General features: G+C 41.9%; 1 protein-coding gene across 2 annotated transcripts in view; it reads right to left on the bottom strand.

Moving 5' to 3' along the window:
• The window catches only part of FAXC (failed axon connections homolog, metaxin like GST domain containing), a 75,601-nt gene extending 57,079 nt beyond the window's left edge, over positions 1–18,522 (bottom strand). The window contains exons 1-3 of one of the 2 annotated variants that reach the window (XM_020287056.2): positions 18,423–18,522; positions 17,812–17,933; positions 11,904–12,039 (exon numbers count right to left, since the gene is read on the bottom strand). In XM_020287056.2, coding sequence (XP_020142645.1) covers positions 11,904–12,039; positions 17,812–17,918 — 243 coding nt within the window. In that variant the 5' untranslated portion in view covers positions 17,919–17,933; positions 18,423–18,522. Of the gene's footprint in view, positions 1–11,903; positions 12,040–17,811; positions 18,187–18,422 lie in introns of those variants that run through there. The other variant, XM_012769416.3, reaches the window with a different exon arrangement.
• Positions 18,523–19,109: the final 587 nt, after the last annotated feature.

The raw sequence follows: 19,109 nt of genomic DNA, 5'->3' as shown, positions 1-19,109 counted from the left end.
AACACTTTCACCCTCCATAAAGATATCACTTTACCCTCCCATTGATTCTATCATGGATTCTGACTTATTGTGGAAAAGAAAAAAATAAAAATAAAAAGATCTGGAGCAGAAGGCAGTATGAGGGTGGAAGGTGGGGTTTTGACATGGTTGAAATAAGGCTGCTAATAGTAGTTAATCTAGTTATAATGTATGAACAACCCAAAAATACAAAAAGTGAAAAAAAACATGAGGAGGTTTGTATTTGACTAGGCTACTGACCAAAGACCTCACTTGAAACCCTGCATCTTACACTTGAATGATGTGCAATACCACCATGCTGCAAAATAGTAGTCCCCAAATGATAACACTTAGGTGTAACAAGTATACACATCAGACTCAACTACAGTGCCTCTTAAAAATGTCGGTTCCTAAAGCTGGGCACAGTGGCTCATGCCTGCAATCCTAACACTTTGGGAGGCTGAACTGCGAGGATAGATGGAGGCCAGTTCAAGACCAGCCTGAGCAATATAGTAAGACCCCGTCTCTACAAAAAATAGAAAAATCAGCCAGGCTTAGTGGTACGTGCCTATAGTTCCAGCTACTCAGGAAGCTGAGGCAGGAGAATCACTTGAGCCCAGGAGTTTGAGATTGCAATGAGCTATGATGACATCACGGCACTCTAGCCCAGGCAAAAGAGCAAGATTCTGTCTCCAAAAAAAAAGTAGATTTCTGAGCCCCAGACTAGACCTCTGCACAGAATTCTGGGGATAGTGCCCAGAAATCTGTGCTTTTCACAAGCTCCTCTTTGATGTACACAATGCTAGAAGCTCACAGTGTCTCAGAGGACCTTGATCCTATAATGTGGTGGGGGGTGGAAGGGTCACACATTTTATGCACAGATAAAACTACAAAGTGACATTTGTTCCTACTGTATAAAAGAAGGGGATTCTGTGGTAATAATTCCACACACTCAATCACCTTTCTTGATAAATCTAAATTTAGACCCTAAAGTTTTGTTTAGTTTTGTTTTGCTTTTTGAGACAGGGTCTCACTCTGTTGCACAGGCTGATAATGCCAGGGCATCACCATGGCTCGCTGCAACCTCAAACTCCTAGGCTCAAGCGATCCTCCTGCGTCAGCCTCCTTTGTTGCTGGACTTTAGGTGCACATCACCACATCTAGCTAATTTTTCTATTTTTTGTAGAGACAGGGTGTTACTATGTTGTTCAAGCTGGTCTTGAACTCCTGGCCTCAAGCTATTCTCCCACTTCAGCCTCCCAAAGTGTTGAGATTACAAGTGTGAGACTCCACACCCAGCCTAGACCTCAAAGTTGATTGTTAAAACTGGGCCAATGGCTCACACCTATAATCCTAGCATTCTTCGAGGCCAAAGCAGGAGGACTGCTTGGGGTCAGGAGTTCAAGAACAGCCTGAACAAGATGCATCTGTACAAATGGAAAAACAAGCACCACATATACTCACCAGCAAACTGGTATTAACTGAGCAGCACCTAAGTACTGCTAAGTACTGTACACCTAAGTACACATAGGTACTACAGTAATAGGGTATTGGGCAGGTGGGAGGGGGAGGGGGGCGGGTATATACATACATAATGAGTGAGATGTGCACCATCTGGGGGATGGTCATGCTGGAAACTCAGACTTGTGGGGGGAGGGAGGGAAAGGGCATTTATTAAAACCTTAAAATCTGTACCCCCATAATATGCTGAAATAAAAAAAAAAAAAGATGCATCTATACAAAAAAAAAAATAGAAAAAGTTAGCTGGGCAAGGTGGCAAGTGCCTGTAATCCCACACTCTGTCTCAGGGGGAAAAAAAAGAATCAATTTCATGTGGTCAACAAAGCCTAAATTAATCAAATTATTACAAACTCTTGCTTGTACTTCATACAAGTAGGTAGTTCAAACACTGTTGGATAACAGCAAGTGTTGGCTCCTACGGAAGAACTGGTATTCTCAAACACTTCCAGTGAAAATGTAAAATGGCACAACCACTTTGAAACCATTGGATGGTTTCTTAAAAAGTTAAATATATATCTGTCTTATAATCAAGACATTTTATTCCTAAGTATTTACTCAATAGAAAAGACAGCACAAATCCATGCAAAGACTAGTACACAAACGTTCATAGAAGATTTATATGCAATGGCAGAAACATAAAAAAATCCAAATGCCCATCAAGTGGTAAATGAATAAACAAATCTGATATAGCCTTACAACAGAATGCTACTTAGTAAAAAAAAAAAAAAATGGGGCTGGGCGTGGTGGCTCACACCTGTAATTCTAGCACTCTGGGAGGCCGAGGCGGGCAGATTGCTCGAGGTCAGGAGTTCGAAACCAGCCTGAGCAAGACCCCGTCTCTACTATAAATAGAAAGAAATTAATTGGCCAACTAATATATATAGAAAAAATTAGCCAGGCATGGTGGTGCATGCCTGTAGTCCCAGCTCCTCAGGAGGCTGAGGCAGCAGGATCACTTGAGCCCAGGAGTTTGAGGTTGCTGTGAGCTAGGCTGATGCCACGGCACTCACTCTAGCCTGGGCAACAAAGCGAGACTCTGTCTCAAAAAAAAAAAGATGGAACTACTGATACACACAACAACATGAATGAATCTCAAAATACTTTTTGCTTAGTGAAACTAGCCAGATAAAAAAGGAGTTCATCCTGTAAGATTCCATGTACACAAAACTCTAGAAAATGCAAACTACAGTGACAGAAAGCCAATCAGTAGTTGTTGGGAACAATATCGGACAGGAAGGGGCAAGAGGAAGGGATTCCCAAGGGGCACAAGGAAATTTCGGAGGTGAATGGACACACTAATGTGATGGCTTCATGAGTATTTACATACGTCCAAATTTATCAAATTATATACTTTAAATATGAACACTTCATTGTACGTCCATTATATCCCAATAAAGCTTTTTTAAAAAGAAGACAGCATTAGAGAAAACATTAACTACATCAGTCCTGTATATCTTTGAACTGTTGCCCTAGAGCAGAGGTCAGCAAACTGTTTCGACAAAAGGCCAGGCAGTAAATGTTTCAGGCGAGCCACGCGGTCTCTGCTGCCATGCCTCAGCTTTGTGTCTGTGGCCCGAGAGCAGCCACAGACAACGCGTACAAGGATGAGCGTGGCTTGTTCCGGAAAGAAAGGTGTTTAGGGCACTGACATTCGAATTTCATATCATACGAAATATTATTCTTCTTTTGACCTTATTCCAACTATTTAAAAATGTAAACTTCCTTCGTAGCTCTCAGGCCGCAGTTTGCCAGCCCCTGCTCTGCAGGCATCCATTGGCCCTCTTCCCTCTCAGAGAAACGAAATTAAGGAACAAATTGGATCAAGCCCTGGGCAAGAAGATACCTCTTTGTAAAGGTGTATTTATGACAGAAAACTCTGTGAGGACCCCATTCTAGGAGACCCCTGGACAAATTCCCCATTTAGGATTAAAACTCCAAAATTCACAGAGATAAAAAAAAAATTACTGTTTCTTGTGGGAAACCACTGGGATTAGCAAAAGTGACTACTATCCAAGTTGCTCTTGCCTAAATCACACCTAGACCTGTGTGTGCCTTTCCCAAAAGCCTAACAGCACATCTTACCACAAGGGATAAAAAGAGAATGTTGAAAATTTTCTAAGACAAGTCTCTATGTAGCTAGGGCTTATGCTTCTTGCATACTGTATGTGGTATGCACTGAGCCACGCCTGACCACTGAACTGACCTCGGGTGAGGTCCCAGGGTTATGATTGGCTGCTATGTCCCCTAAAGGCAGCCATCCACTGCCTGGGCTCGGACTGTGCTGAGTGTGCTGGGCTTCTCAGACTTGTGAGGTACTATCATCTTTCTGAAAGGCTGAAAAGCAGAGCAGGTACTAACTAAATTAGCTAACTGCTGCTTGCTGCTGTCTGTGGTAGAATATATGGGGACTTTGACTGGTTTCTGCCTCTGAGTGTCTTTTTTTTTTTTTTAACAGACAGGGTCTCGCTCTGTTGCCCCGGCTAGAGCAGCAACATAGCTCACTGCAACCTCAAGCGATTCTCCCACCTCAGCCTCCCAAGTAGCTGGGACTACAGGCATGCACCACCAAGCCGAGCTAATTTTTTTTATTTTTTTGTAGAGATGGGTGTCTTGCTATGTTGCCCAGATTGGTCTCAGATTCCTGAACTCAAGCAATCCTCCAGCTTCAGCCACCCAAAGTGCTGGGATTACAGGTGTGAGCCACCGCACCTGGCTGTTCTTAGTGTCTTGATACTTTATCACATTACTTACTCTAAAGAATGAAAGTGGGCCTGGTATGGAAAAGGGTAATAACTATTGTGGCTGTTATTCGGGCTGCTGTTAGTCATATTACCTTTGTGCAATGTAGGTAATGGAACCTCCTCTGGGTGGACACAGTCCATGCCAAGATTCACAGCTTGGCAAGTAGAACTAGATCAAGATTTCACTCCCAACCCCTGGTCAGGCACTGTTGTGCGATGAGTAACCTGTACAACCATACATGGCAGCCCTACATATTATCCTTGATGTTAACCAGGAAAAATGTCACGTACTTCTAAAAGTTGCTAATATATCTTACATTGTTATAATCTGTATACTAAAGATATAAATTTACCATATAACGTAGCCTCTGTTTCAGATTTCTCTTGATACCACCCATAGCCTCCTAACACTGGACTCTTGTTATTTTCAGATGCAATCTGCCCTCCATACTGCCATCAGAGGGAACTGTTGGCAGTGCATGTGAGATACAAAAGCTCTGCTGCTCAAAATTACCCAACCATTTTAATAGATCTAGTCTAACCCTCTTCACATAGCAATCTAGACCCATATAATCCAGCCACTGCCCACCTGCCTGGCCTCACTGGCTATCAGTTCCCCTGCTCTCCTGAATTCCCACTGCTCCACCTCCCTGACTTTGAACACTCTTCACCTTTTATAGAAATTCCTTTCTCCATCCTCATCAACGTCCTATCCATCCTTTAAAAAAAAAAAATCAGTTTGAATTTCGCCTTGTTAGGCAACGATTTCCCTAGGGTGCAACCATTATCTGCCCTTCCTCCGTGCTCCCACTGTCTGGTTTATAACCCCCTACCCTTACAGAATAACTGTTTATACACCTGCCTTTCCCTCTAGACAACCCCCTCCCTAGGGTACTTGGTACATGTTTATCCTGACCACTTTTCAAAATCAGAGATTAGTGATCAGTTCTTAAGGAAATAAAAGTTCTAATATGTTTCCATGATCAAAAACTTTGCTGACTAGGTAAAAAAGTGGAAGACAACATTTTATTTTTTAAAAAATATTCTTCTTATTCAGAGACAACATTTTAGAGATATTATGATTATATCTAAGTAAAAATTAGATAAATTTAAAAAAGCATTAAAAAAGAGAAACTCACAAAAATGTCAAAAGTAATTGGCAAGACTATGGGTGAGATGCTGGTGATCTCTACTTTCATATACTTTTCAATTTTTCTAAATGTGGTTATATAACTTTTAAAATAAAAATTACATATTTTTAAAATAATATTTTTCTTAATTTCCTTGAATACATTAAAGAATTCCTGATCTAGTTTTATTTAAGCAATTGGAGTCTGACTAACCCACTGATAATAGTTTTTCTGAAAGTAATTCTGAGAAGAAAGATAAACAGAGTGGTATTTTTTTCCAAGCTTATGTTACTCCCTACAAGTCTGTCCCAAGTGAGAACAATGCGGCTACACATATACTACATACGTTATTAGTACAGCAGCAAGAGCCATAGGCTTTGTATTTAAAAATCTGGCTCCATCATTTATTCACTGTGTAATCCTGGACCTCCCTGGGTCTCTCCTAATCCTCCCTGGGCCTCAATTTCTTCATCTTATGAAATAAGGATAATAACAGTTGCTAGGATTAAATAAGAAAATGCACATGATGTGTTTGACACAGGGCCTTTATCAGAAGTATCAACATCACCATCCCCACTTTGAGATGGAGAACTCGAGACCCTCAGAGAGATGCCAGAATTTTGGGACTCTGATTTGGTACACTGACCATGGTGCCCCCAACTTCTCAGCTAAATTTCTAACCATTACATTCACTGCACCTTGGAGCTATCTTGAATCATCCTCCGCTGGCTAACTTTGAAATAAATTCAGCAACAGCTTTTGTGGATTAAAACACATTGAAAAAAAAAATGCATGCACTCACTATGTGTTGTAGTTTTGAAGCATGTCTTTGTTTTTTGGAGATGCATGCTGAAGTAGTGTAGGGTGAAGTGCCATAATCTCTGCACCTTATTTTCAGATAGTTTATCAAAAAAATTATTCATAAATGTATATATATATATATAAACAGAAAAAAGCAATGGAGGCAACACGTTAACCACCAGTGAATCTAGGTGAAGGGCATGGGGGTGTTCACTGTATTATTCTTTTAACTAGTCTGCAGCTTAGAAAAAATTAAAAAAAAAAAAAAAGAGATGGGGGAGGGGAGACAAGATCAGCAAATAAATAGAACATGAAAAGTTATAACTGGGAGCCAAGGCAGAGAGTTCCAATTGGGCCATTTTTTTTTCTTTCTCTTATTTAAAAAGAATTGTGAAATATATGCTTCTTGTACAAGCACTTATGTCAAATGATGCAGCTGTCTTTATTTATGTCTATAGAAATGTATGGAAGAATGGTCAAAAAATATCAGTGATGGTAATGTCTAGCTAGTAGGCTATCAGGTGATTTTTAATTTCCACATATACTTTTTTGTATTGTTTGAAATTTTTAGAATGATCATATGTCATCAGAAAGAAACAGTAAAGCTATTTTTTTAATATTAACCATAGCCACAGGCCCTCCCTGTACATTTTTGTAACTTTCTATATATCTATAATTATTACAAAATATAAAGTTTTAAAAACTGAACTACCACTATTCATACTTGATCAGAAAAAAACAATAATAATTGTGTTCAATACATTGGGCTTTTAAAAAAAAAATGCCTTTTGATCAAATGTTAATTCCCATCCCATTTCTGTTAGAAAATAAAAAAGCTTCAAACATAAAGTTGCGATCTTGGGAACAAGGAGGGGCAGAGGGTAGAGCGCCCTGGTGCCATGACCTCTGTATGGTTCAGCTCAAGAAATGAGCTCACCAGCACTGCCCAGGCACCGCTGCGTCAACAAACCCTTGCAGAGGGCACAGGCGCAAGGCACAGCGAACCCCAGACAGGCACAGAGCATCCCTTTCTAAACCACGGAACCATTTTTCTTTTATGTAGGATCTGTCAGCCCTGAGGACCCTGTCCATTTATTTTCCACAGAGACCACAGAGAAGAAAAAAACGCCCTTATACTATTCCTTTTTTAAAAACATACTTAAGCACTAATAATTTTGGGTAAGCACGCCCTTCCTTGAAGACCTCTATAATAGCTTCAGGCTCCACAGCCAAGTCTGTGCCCTGCTGCTCCAGTTAGACAAACTAAAAGCGGCTGCTCTGAAACATGAACAAAGGTAGTTAGGCTGCGGGTAAGGACAGGTCTGCAGCAGTCAGTGCTTGATGGCTTAAATGAAAGAAAGGAAAGGACAGAACAGTCTGGCAGCTGCTGCAGCTGCCACAAACAGCAGAGTTACTTTATCAAGGGTGGGCGAGCACAAAAGACCTTGAAAGCAGCTAGAGACAGCAACACACAAAATTCAGGTTTTGGATCCTAACTGCCCCAAAGCTGCACCGGCTAAGTGAAGCGATCTGGTCAAGAGTGATGACAGGATAAAGACAGGTAGTTGTTCGGTGGCAATCTCTTCCCTTCAATTTGAGTCCCTCAGTGACACACATCTTCAAGTGATGAGTGCCAACACCAAGCTAAACAATGATCTTTCAAATCTGATCCAATGCATTTAGATGCCTGGTCTGTTTTCGGTGCTATTTTCTCTTCCATTGCTGGCTTAGCAAGTTCTGCATAATCTCCCTGATGCTCTCTCCAGATTCACCCCTTGCATTCCAGTTCCATCATAAAGAACCCCTTTCTGATTCCACTCTCTGTGCCCAAACATCCCATGTGCCCCCTGATCCCCCACCCAAAATCCGGATTGGGTGCCACTCCACCATGTTCCCTGAGGACCTCCCTCATAGCATCACCAAGCTGAAAGTATGTCAAGCATCTTGTCCCAGCACTGCCTTAGGAGGACTCTGCCATCCCTCTTCTGTACAGAAACTGGCTCAGAAAGCATAGGCTATGGGGAGTCAGGAAGTGAAGGGCTAATATCATTATGAGGGCAGCCAGAAGTTTGGCTGGGTGAGGGGCCCACTCCCCCAACCACCTAGCTGGTCTATTCTAACCTAGGGAGACCACTTTCTCCTAATGCCAGTGCTTTGTAAGAGCCTAAGTGTAAACCCCTTAGCAGTGGGAGCCATATGGAAGAGCGGCAGCAAACTGAAAGGACCACAGTGGTCTGGGATATCTGCAGCACACCTTCCTCTTCTTCAACTCCCTCAGAGGCACACAACTTGTAGCCTGGCTTTAGCCTTTGCCCAGCACAAATTCCTAGACAAGGAAGCTGGCATCCCGGATGAAAGGAACTCTCAAACCAAAACAACTAGACAACTGAGGAGTTGTACTATTAGAAAGCTACTATAAGAGAAGGGCAATGCACTCAATAAATAACATGAAGCAGAATTACCATAACAGACCAAAAAATTTTAGCATAATTAGTATCCTCCAAGAAATAAAGGAAGAATACTAAGGAGAAATATTAAGAAGAAAATCACGGGTATATACAAATATAATGAGTGAGATGTGTACCATCTGGGGGATGGACATGCTGGAGACTCAGACTTGTGGGGGGAGGGGGGGAAATGGGCATTTTTTGAAACCTTAAAATCTGTACCCCCATAATATGCTGAAATAAAAAAATAAAAATAAAAAAATAAAAAAGAAAGAAAAGGAAAAAGAAGAAGAAGAAGAAGAAAAACACAAAGGTTGAAAGAAAGAGCACAAAAGAGATAAATAGCAGATAGAAACAAAAAGAAAACAGAGCAATGCAACATAAGCTCAGAGAGAGGAACATCCCCAGAAAGAAGCTGAAAAGAATGAAAGAGCAGAGAAAAGTGATATAGGAAATAAAAGCAGAGGTTCCAATATCCAGACAATAGGGAACAAGGAAGAAGAGAAGGAAAACAAACATAAAAGAAAAGAATATATATATATATATATATATATATATATATATATATATATATTTTTTTTTTTTCTTTTTTTAGACAGAGTCTCACTCTGTCTCCCTGAGTAGTGTGCAGTGGCATCATCATAGCTCACTGCAACCTCAAACTCCTGGGCTGAAGGGATCCTCCTACCTCGGCCTCCCGAGTAGCTGGGACTACAGGTACATGCCACCATGCCCGGCTTATTTTTCTACTTTTAGTAGAGACTGAGGTCTCACTCTTGCTCAGGCTGGTCAAAAATATTTTAAGAAAATTTATATTTAATTCCTCAGAATTAAAAAAAGATGAAATACCTCATATGAAAAGTTTATAAAGGACCAAACAGGTTATGCAAAGACCCATATGAAGGCAAATTATACTGAAATTTAAGAACACTAAGATTAAAAGCAAATTCTAAACAAATTTAGAGAGAAAGAAAGGAGAACAATGAGATTAACCTCAAATTGTTCAACAGCAACATCAATGTGTAAAAAAGACAATGGAGTAATATTTTTAAAGCATTGAAGGAAAAAAACTTTGAACATATACTTATCAAATGTAAGGATACAATAAAGATATTCTTGGGCACGCAAAACCACACTGAAGTCTCACTTTAAAAATATTCATCAAGGGGCCGGGCGCTGTGGCTCACGCCTGTAATCCTAGCTCTTGGGAGGCCGAGGCGGGCGGATTGCTCAAGGTCAGGAGTTCAAAACCAGCCTGAGCAAGAGCGAGACCCCGTCTCTACTATAAATAGAAAGAAATTAATTGGCCAACTGATATATATATAAAAAATTAGCCGGGCATGGTGGCACATGCCTGTAGTCCCAGCTACTCGGGAGGCTGAGGCAGGAGGATCGCTTGAGCCCAGGAGTTTGAGGTTGCTGTGAGCTAGGCTGACGCCACGGCACTCACTCTAGCCTGGACAACAAAGCGAGACTCTGTCTCAAAAAAAAAAAAAAAAAAAAAAAAATATTCATCAAGGAATTATTCAAGTAACAAAAATAAATAAATCATGTAGGATAAGATATATTGAAAATAAAGTCCATCTACTGAATTTCTTGGCTAAAAAAGCAAACAATTCCAAAATTTTAGAATTAAAATGTTAAGACAACAGCAATGATATTGGGATGAGGGCTGGGAAGAAAGGGAGAGCCTCAAGGTACATGTAAACTGCCAAGGTATTGGTATTATTACAAAGTAAATACACACTTTAATACATTTAATGAATGATTAGGAATAAATAAACACAAATTGGGATCTTAAGATAACAATAAAAATAGAATTTGTTTTAAATGATGAGAAAAAAAATTTTATCTATCCATTAGAAAGTAGGAAATGAGAAAAAATAAAATATACAGTCAGGAGAAAAATATTAAGTTAAAATTAAATTAATATATTAGAAATAAGTCCTAATTAAACACTCATTATAATAAGCGTAGATTGATTAAACTTACCAATTAAAGGACACTCAGATTGGATACAAGTAATACAATGCCTATGAGAAACAAATACACAAAAAAATAGAGAAAGAGGATGGAAAAAGATATTGAAAGCAAATATGAACCAAAAGAAGGCTGGAGAACCCATTTCGATATCTGATAATACAGAATTCAAGTTTTAAAAATAAATCATAAGGGACAAAGTTGGGTGCTGGAAAAAGAAACAGAAAAGTAACAGATGTGATCTTTCATTTTATATGTACCTAACAATATAACCTCAAATATATAAATACTCTTACATAAAGTAAGAACTGACAGAATGACAAGAAAAAGAGATAAATCAATAAATACATTTGAATATTTTAACACATTCCTTTCAGAAACTGCTAGAACAGGCAGACAAAAAAAAATAAGTGGAAATACAGAAGGCCTTCTAAATAAATAATACACTAAATGAGTTTGAGCAAGGAGATCTACAGGGAGCAATATACACAAACAGAGAATATGTAATTATTTTCAACCTTTCTAAAAGCTAACTGCATACCAGGCTAAAGCTTCAGTAAACTCCAAGGAATTGCTATCCCAAGGACTATCTTTCCTGACTATAAAATTAAAAAACAATAACAAAATCAAAGCTTAAAAATAATTCCACATGGCTAGCTAGAACTTGGTTAAAAAGAAAACCATAAGGGAAATTTTTAAAAATACACAGAATTGAATGACAATGAAAACACAGCATGGCAAATTTGTGAGACACAGCTCAAGCATTACTCAGAGAGAAATGTATACCTTTAAATACATTCCTCTTTTCATTCTTTAATGCTAAAAATGAGCAAGTGTTTCCCTGAAAGTCATACAAACAGAACATGGAGCACTGTGAAAAAGCTCTAACAATGTATACAAATATCTACCTGGTGGCCTGCTGGGCCCCCTGCCCCTAGGATTCACGAGAGACAAAATACAATGATGTCAATAAATAAAAACATAAAGGAAAAAACATACCAGGCAACAGCACACCCACTTTAGCTGCCCAGTAAGCCTATTAACCAAAGCATACTCTATGTTAGGGGAAAATATCATGCCCTGAATCCCTGAAAACTTTTAATCCATCATTAAATTGGATGTAAAAATCCACAGACCCTGGAACTGAGTATTTCCATTTTACTAAACACTGGGCACTGCTACTTCCAGACCCCATCCCTTCTGGCATCCTCTCTGTGAGATTAAATACTCCCCACCTCTAACTGATACTGATGTCATGAGAATAAAACATATTTGCACACAAGTACCTGATAGGGTAAGTCAGCCATCCTTAAGTAAGTTTCCATTTTTAAACAGAAAGGAGACAGACTGGGGACACCATTGTTAGGTCTTGCAAACTGATGCAAAATTATAGCATCTTTAGAGTCAATCTCTTGCTGTTTCCTGTCAAAACCAAAACAGAAATAAAGAACAATCCACAAGTTATATGTTCAGTTCCCATAGTTCTTGAGAGGACGCTGCTGGGTTGTAGCTCCTCAATGAGCAAATCTGTTCGTCACAGGGGTTTACCTCACACAGCACTTACAGAATAGAAGCTTAGTCAGAACACAAGAGAACCTCACAAACTGATCTTACCATGACCCCAATGGCTCAGAAAAGTAACTACATACCAGCCTCCTTCTGTTACCTGTAGCCTATGGGCTGGAAGAATATTTTCTGGTACGGATCCACCTTTTCTCCTGCCGGCTATGTATACCTGCCTGCGACAAGTTGGATGGATAAAAATAATATTCTGTGCTGACTATGTGTCACACACTGTTCTGAGAGTTTCATAGGCATTACTGATATTTAACCTTCACAATACCCTTATGAGGCAGATACTATTATTACCCACATTTTATAGATGAGGAAACTGAGGCACAGAGGATTAACTTGCCCAAAGTCACATTGCTAATAAACGGCAGAACCTGGACTGACCCAAGAAGGCAGAGCCTATGTTCTTGGCATTAGACTATAGCATGCAACAGTGTATTCCACCCCAAGACCCAGGAACATCAGTGCAGATTTGCTCTGCCATGACCCAAGTCCACAGGGAATCTGAGACTCTGAATATTCTGGTCCCTCTTCCAAACTGCCAGTGCCCTCAGCTGGCCTTTCACCTGTGGAGCCACAGAACCTGGTTTCTGGGAGTACATTCGTGTTATGTGTGTTCTCGCTAGCTCTCTTTCTCTCTCCCCTCCCACCAGGTTTTCTGCCTTCACAGTGTCCCCACTTGGACCATGCAGCACATATTTTAGTACCCCTGCTTCTCCCCTTTCTTCCATCTCAGCCACACATCCATCTTTTCCTTTGGCTACTTTTTTGGGTGGGGAGAACTTCCCTGGGTACAGTTCTTCAATAGCCGGCATGTAGCAAAATGAATGCTGGATTCCAAGTCTGGACACCTGAGATCAAGCCCAAGCTCAGCTTCCTGCTGGCCATGTTACCCTAGACCTCTCCACCTCCTTCACCTGGAGCATGAGGACAGTACCAGTTCTACCAATTCTGCATAGATTATTGTGAGGATTAAATAAGGTAATATCTGTAAATATTTAGAGAGCTATCAAGCATCAAATAATAGTGAAGTTTATTCTCATCCAAAGAGATATGGTCATATCCCTGTTCGCTACAAAATCTCATCACTCCACACAGCCCTTAGGAACCTTTTGCAATTCCCATCTCTCACTCTACCTAGCCATTTCCCATCAAATAAACTTTACTCTTCCCCTCAGCCCTCCCTGAGCCTCTGGTTCCCTGGCATCATTCCCAGTCTAATACCACACCTATTTTGTTCTATTCAAGCAAGGACAAGCTCTTTGTATCTTCACCACATGCATCTTCACTGCAGCGTCCCCATTTAGTAAAACAACCTCTCTTGAAGAAGTTTACCACCCAAGGGTCCATTCAACTTGAAGAGTTCAGAATAACTCATTTTTAAAAATACCAGTCAAGTCAAAAGAATAAAAATATTTGCTGTTTTCTGGCAATATTTGTTATAAAACAAAAGATCTCCTTTAGATCAAATGTTTAGGAGGTCAGACATTAAAATCAAGAATCTGGCCGGGCGCAGTAGCTCACGCCTATAATCCTAGCACTCTGGGAGGCTGAGGCGGGTGGATCGCTCATGGTCAGGAGTTCGAAACCAGCCTGAGCAAGACCCCGTCTCTACTATAAATAGAAAGCAATTAATTAGCCAACTAAAAATATATAGAAAAATTAGCCGAGCATGGTGGCACGTGCCTGTAGTCCCAGCTACTCGGGAGGCTGAGGCAGAAGGATTGCCAGGAGTTTGAGGTTGCTGTGAGCTAGGCTGACGCCATGGCACTCTAGCCTGGGTGACAGAATGAGACTCTGTCCCAAAAAAAAAAGAAAAAGAATCCACTTGGACTATGTTCCTAAACAGCACAAACTATAGATTTGACAATTAACTGATTTTGTTCAGCCAAATAATTCGCATCACAAACAGTTATTTTCATGTAAATTAGCCAGGTAAAAATTTAAGAACTGAAAAGAAATGAGAAAAATATAAAATTACCTGCTACACTGGCCAGAAACATCCAATTCTAATGGTTAATTTGGGCCATGTCATTGTAAGAATGGATGCTAAGTAAGTGCCAAGCATATGACAATGACTTTATATACATCATATGTATTAATTTATTTTTCTGACTATAACACTAGAGTAGGTATTGTTATAGTTTCAATTTAGTAGGTATTGTTATAGTTTCAATTTATCACACTATACTCATATCTTACAGTAGACAAGGAAACTCAAGCTCAGAGAAGTTAAATAACTTACCTGAGGCACAACAATTTAAGATCAAGTCTGTAATAACTCCAGTTCCCAAGCTCTTAGGCAATTCAAGGACACCAAAATGGGAAACTCTTCAAATAATGTTATTAATACAGCCAGTTTGACTTAGAACATTCAAGCCTGGAACTTTCTGATAAAAGTTTGTAATAGCTAATGATGGCCAACTTTTATTGAATTTTCACTATATGACAAACTGTCCAAAGCATTTCATGTGTGTTAATTAGTTTAATCAATTCTATAAGAAAAGCTACTATTACTATCCCCATTTTACACATGAGAAAACTGAGTCATTAAGAGCTTACTATCATATCCAAGGTTACATGGTTGGCTACAGACAAACTCTGAATACGAACCCAGCAATTTAGCTCCAGAGCCCTCCTTCCACACATCTAACTTAGGATCAGAGGATCAGGTGGGTTGTTTCCTATGCAGCTGTTTTATAAAGTAGCCTTATAACAAGGTTTATAAAAGAAAACATCCATAGAGTGTCCACTAGCTAGTCTAATAGTAGACTAGCTCCTATTCCCGTGGCTGAGGATATCACAGATGATGATGTCTCTGTACAGCAGCTGAGTTGTTAGTTTGTAGAGACCAGATGTAGAGACCATGGGCCGCTTTGATTCACTAACTAAGTTTTCCAGGACAGGCTGAGTCTGTGTGCTAAAAGTGCAAATGAGCCACTGGTAATGACGTTATTACTTGGCCATTCAATTTACAAACAAAAATTTTCCAAATGCCTGATTGAATTTAAGATATTTGCCAGGCCATCTCCACTCAGGAAAAATGAAATAAGAGGGTTGGGACAATATTTGTTTGAAAATATGGTACTGGAAAAAACATGGATAAAGCCCAAAATACCTATTTTGGTTATACTCATTAACTAAACTTTTAAAATAATTCTCACCTGTCAACTTCACTTTCCACGCTAGAGACATAGCCATAGATGAAGGCTGTCTATGCAGCAGAAAATCTAAGTAGGGTGGTGAAGAGTTTGCAATTGTTAGTGAATTCAGACAGAACAGTCATTTTAAGGTGTATTTTCCATCCCACGTATTTCAGATTTTGTTTTATTTTTTGCCTAAAGGACACAGACTATTGAAACTTACATTCCAGCTTAAGTGGCCATCTCTCTATCACGTGACCTTCTGAAGCCTGGGTTCTCACCCTCCTCACTTTCCCCAGCCCTCTGCCCTAAGAGGCTGCAAGAAAGTCAGGCCCCTGCCACAGGCCTGTCTTCCCCGAGCAATACCCCAGTCCTCCACATTTCCTCTCCCCCATCAAAACTTATTTCACAGTGGGTACTTTCTAGGAGGCAGGAGTAAAAAGCGAAGGCTCCTCAGACACACGCTCTCAGATTTGAATTGGAATCCTACAACTCTCACTGTGTGATTTTGGGCAAGTTGCGTAACCTCCCTCAGCCTCAATTTCCTTAACTAAAAAATGAGAATCAAGCCTCAAACAAGAATTGTGAGGAATAAATGCAATCATGCAAAGCACCTATATGCAGAGTCCCTACTAAATGCTCAAGAAAGGACAGCCCTTTATAATTTTTTTATTGTTTACATTATACTGGGGTTTTCCAATTCAACTTAAACATTTTTCAAGAAACAAAATTGAATAAACCAAGGATTTAAAACTCCTTAATCCAAACAAGCATCCAATGCTGGGCCTTGTAGTCCCCTACACGGGGAAGGAGCCATCTGTAGGCAAAGGGATCTCCAGTGTCCAGCCACACACCTGCCGGGGCCTGGCCTACTCCAGCGTGAGTGCTGAATTCCCTGCTATTTCTACAAGGTCATTTAAACTATGTTTTAGACCAAGTCCCATGAAGCCCTCACTCCCTCTACAAAGTGGAAAACTGCTGGGAAGCCACATGCTTCGGGATCCTCAAAGGCTTTGGACTGGAATGTAACTGAGAAAAAACTGGGTTACCATTTAAATTACTGCACAAATGTTTTAGTTCTTTATAAAGCTCTAAACCTAACTTGAAATAGAGTTCTAAAACTAGCATAAATATCAAATAATCTAGAGATATAATTCACTTTGAATTTTCTAATTTGGTTCAACTAGATTCAAGGTGCTGTGTTAAGCAAGAGAATTAAATGTGCAACAAGCTTTAAAATAAACCCTCAATTATGGCCAAATAATATGAAAACCAATACATTTTGCCAGACCTAAATGATTTCCCACCCTCTCAGAGATGGGAAATATAAAAATACCTAAATTAAGCAAAATATCTAGATTAGATTGTCACAATGTCCTCCTGGGATCCCTGCAGGCAGGTTAAAGGTCACCTGTCACTGTCTTTGTTTATAACCTATTGTGTAGGATTCCTCCTCTGGAAGAAGGCAGTGAGACACATTTCTCCCTCTTTAGAAAATACTGGCCAGGAGGGACATTCTGAGCTATTGAGAAGGTTCTAATTCTGATAATCTTGCAGTGACTGAGGGCTCAAATGCTTGGAAATTTTAATATAAACTAATGTATCAATTAGCCAAACGACCTTCTCAGTAGCCGGTGGTATTACTCTACTCAAACAAAAATCTCCTGCGGGCTGGATGTACCAACAGCAGGGGCCTCCATTTTCTGGTATTTCCAAGTCCATCCTGTAAACATTCTGCGGCAGCAACGAATGCAACTGTTTACGGCACTGGGCGACTCTGTGTTATGTCAAACACGCCCATGTGCTAGCCTGTCCTCCGATCTCCTGCTGCTCACAGAACAATGACATTTAAGCCTGAAGATGGTGCTTAGCGTTCAGTACCACATAAGCAGAGAAAACCAGGTTAAGCCTGCATCAAAACTGCACACCACTAAATTTGGCCATGCTTCTTTAACAGGGACCGGCAGGTTCCAAGAGCTTTTGAAATTTTTCAGCCTCTTGATGATGTTGACATTTAGGGAAGGATAGGGGAGAACTAACCTTTTAAGTAAAAGGTGAGGTTAGTAGTTAATATTCCAGCATTAACATCTATAAACAAATAAGGCATTTCATAAAAGTGTAACTTAGTATTTCTACACGGCCTAATTCTATTGTTGCAAACACATTGCACTCAGGATCTTCTTAAGGACGTTTCTTAATAGATAACAACTAGTGACCCAAAGCATTTTTGCTTTTAGCACCAAACATAGGGAGACAAATGTTTTTTCCCTCCCAGTACCAGTTTAATTCTCCTGTCAACTCTAAACTGCCCCTCACAGCCAGGTGACCACAGAATGCCTTTGGGGAAAGGTAATAGCAGGCTGCTTGGGCATTTGGGCGGCATGACCCAGGGGCTGGCACAAGTCTCCCCTTGCGCCAGCCCTGCCCTGGCCAGGTGCCCCTCTCAGCGCCCCTGCGCGGGGCCCTCTCTCCGGCTCACCTAATGACCAGGAGTTCGTGGAGCAGATACGCAGCTGCGGCCAGCAAAGCTCCCCCGGTCAAGTAAAGGGTTTTCTTCCACCAGGGATCGGAGCCCAGCCCTGCCATGATCCCACCGTAATCCTGCAAAGGGAAAGCGATGATGTCCCCATAAAAGGAGAAGGGCTCGTCGGACCCGGCCCACCAGCCGAAGAAGGAGACGCTCTGGTTCCAGCTTAGATCCACCACGCACGGCCTGGACGAGGCAAAGCCAACCCCCCAGTGCATGCTGCGCGGCTGGCTCCCGGCGCCCCTCCCAGGGCCCGCGCCGCCCGCATGGAAGGAGCCGGCGCGGCCCGGCGCGGGCTCAGCTGCGCGCGGAGGGCGCGGGCGGCGCGGGCGGCGCGGGCAGCGGCGACCGAGGAGGCGGCGGCAGAGGAGGAGCAGGAAGGGCGCGGGCCACAAGCGGCGGGCCTGGCCGGCGGGGCCCCAGGGCCCTGGGCGGCAGCGGCGGCCGCCGGCTCCCCCCGCAGCGGCCTCTCCGCGCCGCTCTTTGTGTCGGCGCCTGGAGAAGGCCGCGTGATGTCATTGCTCCCCGGGGCAGGGAAACAGAGGCGGGATAAAGTCACCTACCCCGCGCCCTGCCCCCGCCCCGCATCTCCGCGGTCGGGCCGCCTCCGCCCCGGCCAGAGCTGCGGCGCTGGGGCGCGCCGGGCTCCGCGCCTCCAGGCGGCACGCCCAGGAACCGCTCGCCGCGCGAGGGTAGGGGCTGCGGAGGCGGCTGGAAATGCGGCTCCGCTGCGAGGAAACTGCAGTCGGGCCCGGATCTCGGTGCCCCCCTCCACCCCGGCCCGCCCTCCGCCTTCGCCCCAGCCCCTCCCGCAGGCCTGAGAGCGGGGAGCGCGCAGGACTCACCTGGGGCCGCGCAGAGCTGCGGGATTGGAAACGCCACACGGCGGGGGCTGGGACGGTGGGCCCGGATTAAAGTTGGGAAGCAGATTGTTCTGGCCATCAGGAAAGCGCTGTGTATTTGCATAACTTATAAAAACACTCTTATTACATTACACAGTTACCTAGGTCTTGGCCAGTTGCTCAAGGAGAGGAGATGTCTGGCTTGACAAATAACAACAAAAGGTACTCTGGTTAGAGAGATTTCCCCTCCGACAAACCCAGCTCAAATCTTTCCCCTTTGAAATCATTATCATTATCTGATAGAGGGTTTTGGTTTGGGGTTTTTCCTTTTTGGCGCAGAAAATCTGTTGAACAACTGCGTGTAGGTTCAGGGTATTATTTTTACCTTTAACTTCATTTTTTAAAGTT

Source organism: Microcebus murinus, chromosome 5, assembly GCF_040939455.1.
Source record: "Microcebus murinus isolate Inina chromosome 5, M.murinus_Inina_mat1.0, whole genome shotgun sequence".
NCBI classification, from domain to species: Eukaryota; Metazoa; Chordata; class Mammalia; order Primates; family Cheirogaleidae; genus Microcebus; species Microcebus murinus.
This window is presented reverse-complemented; position numbering and strand designations above follow the sequence as displayed.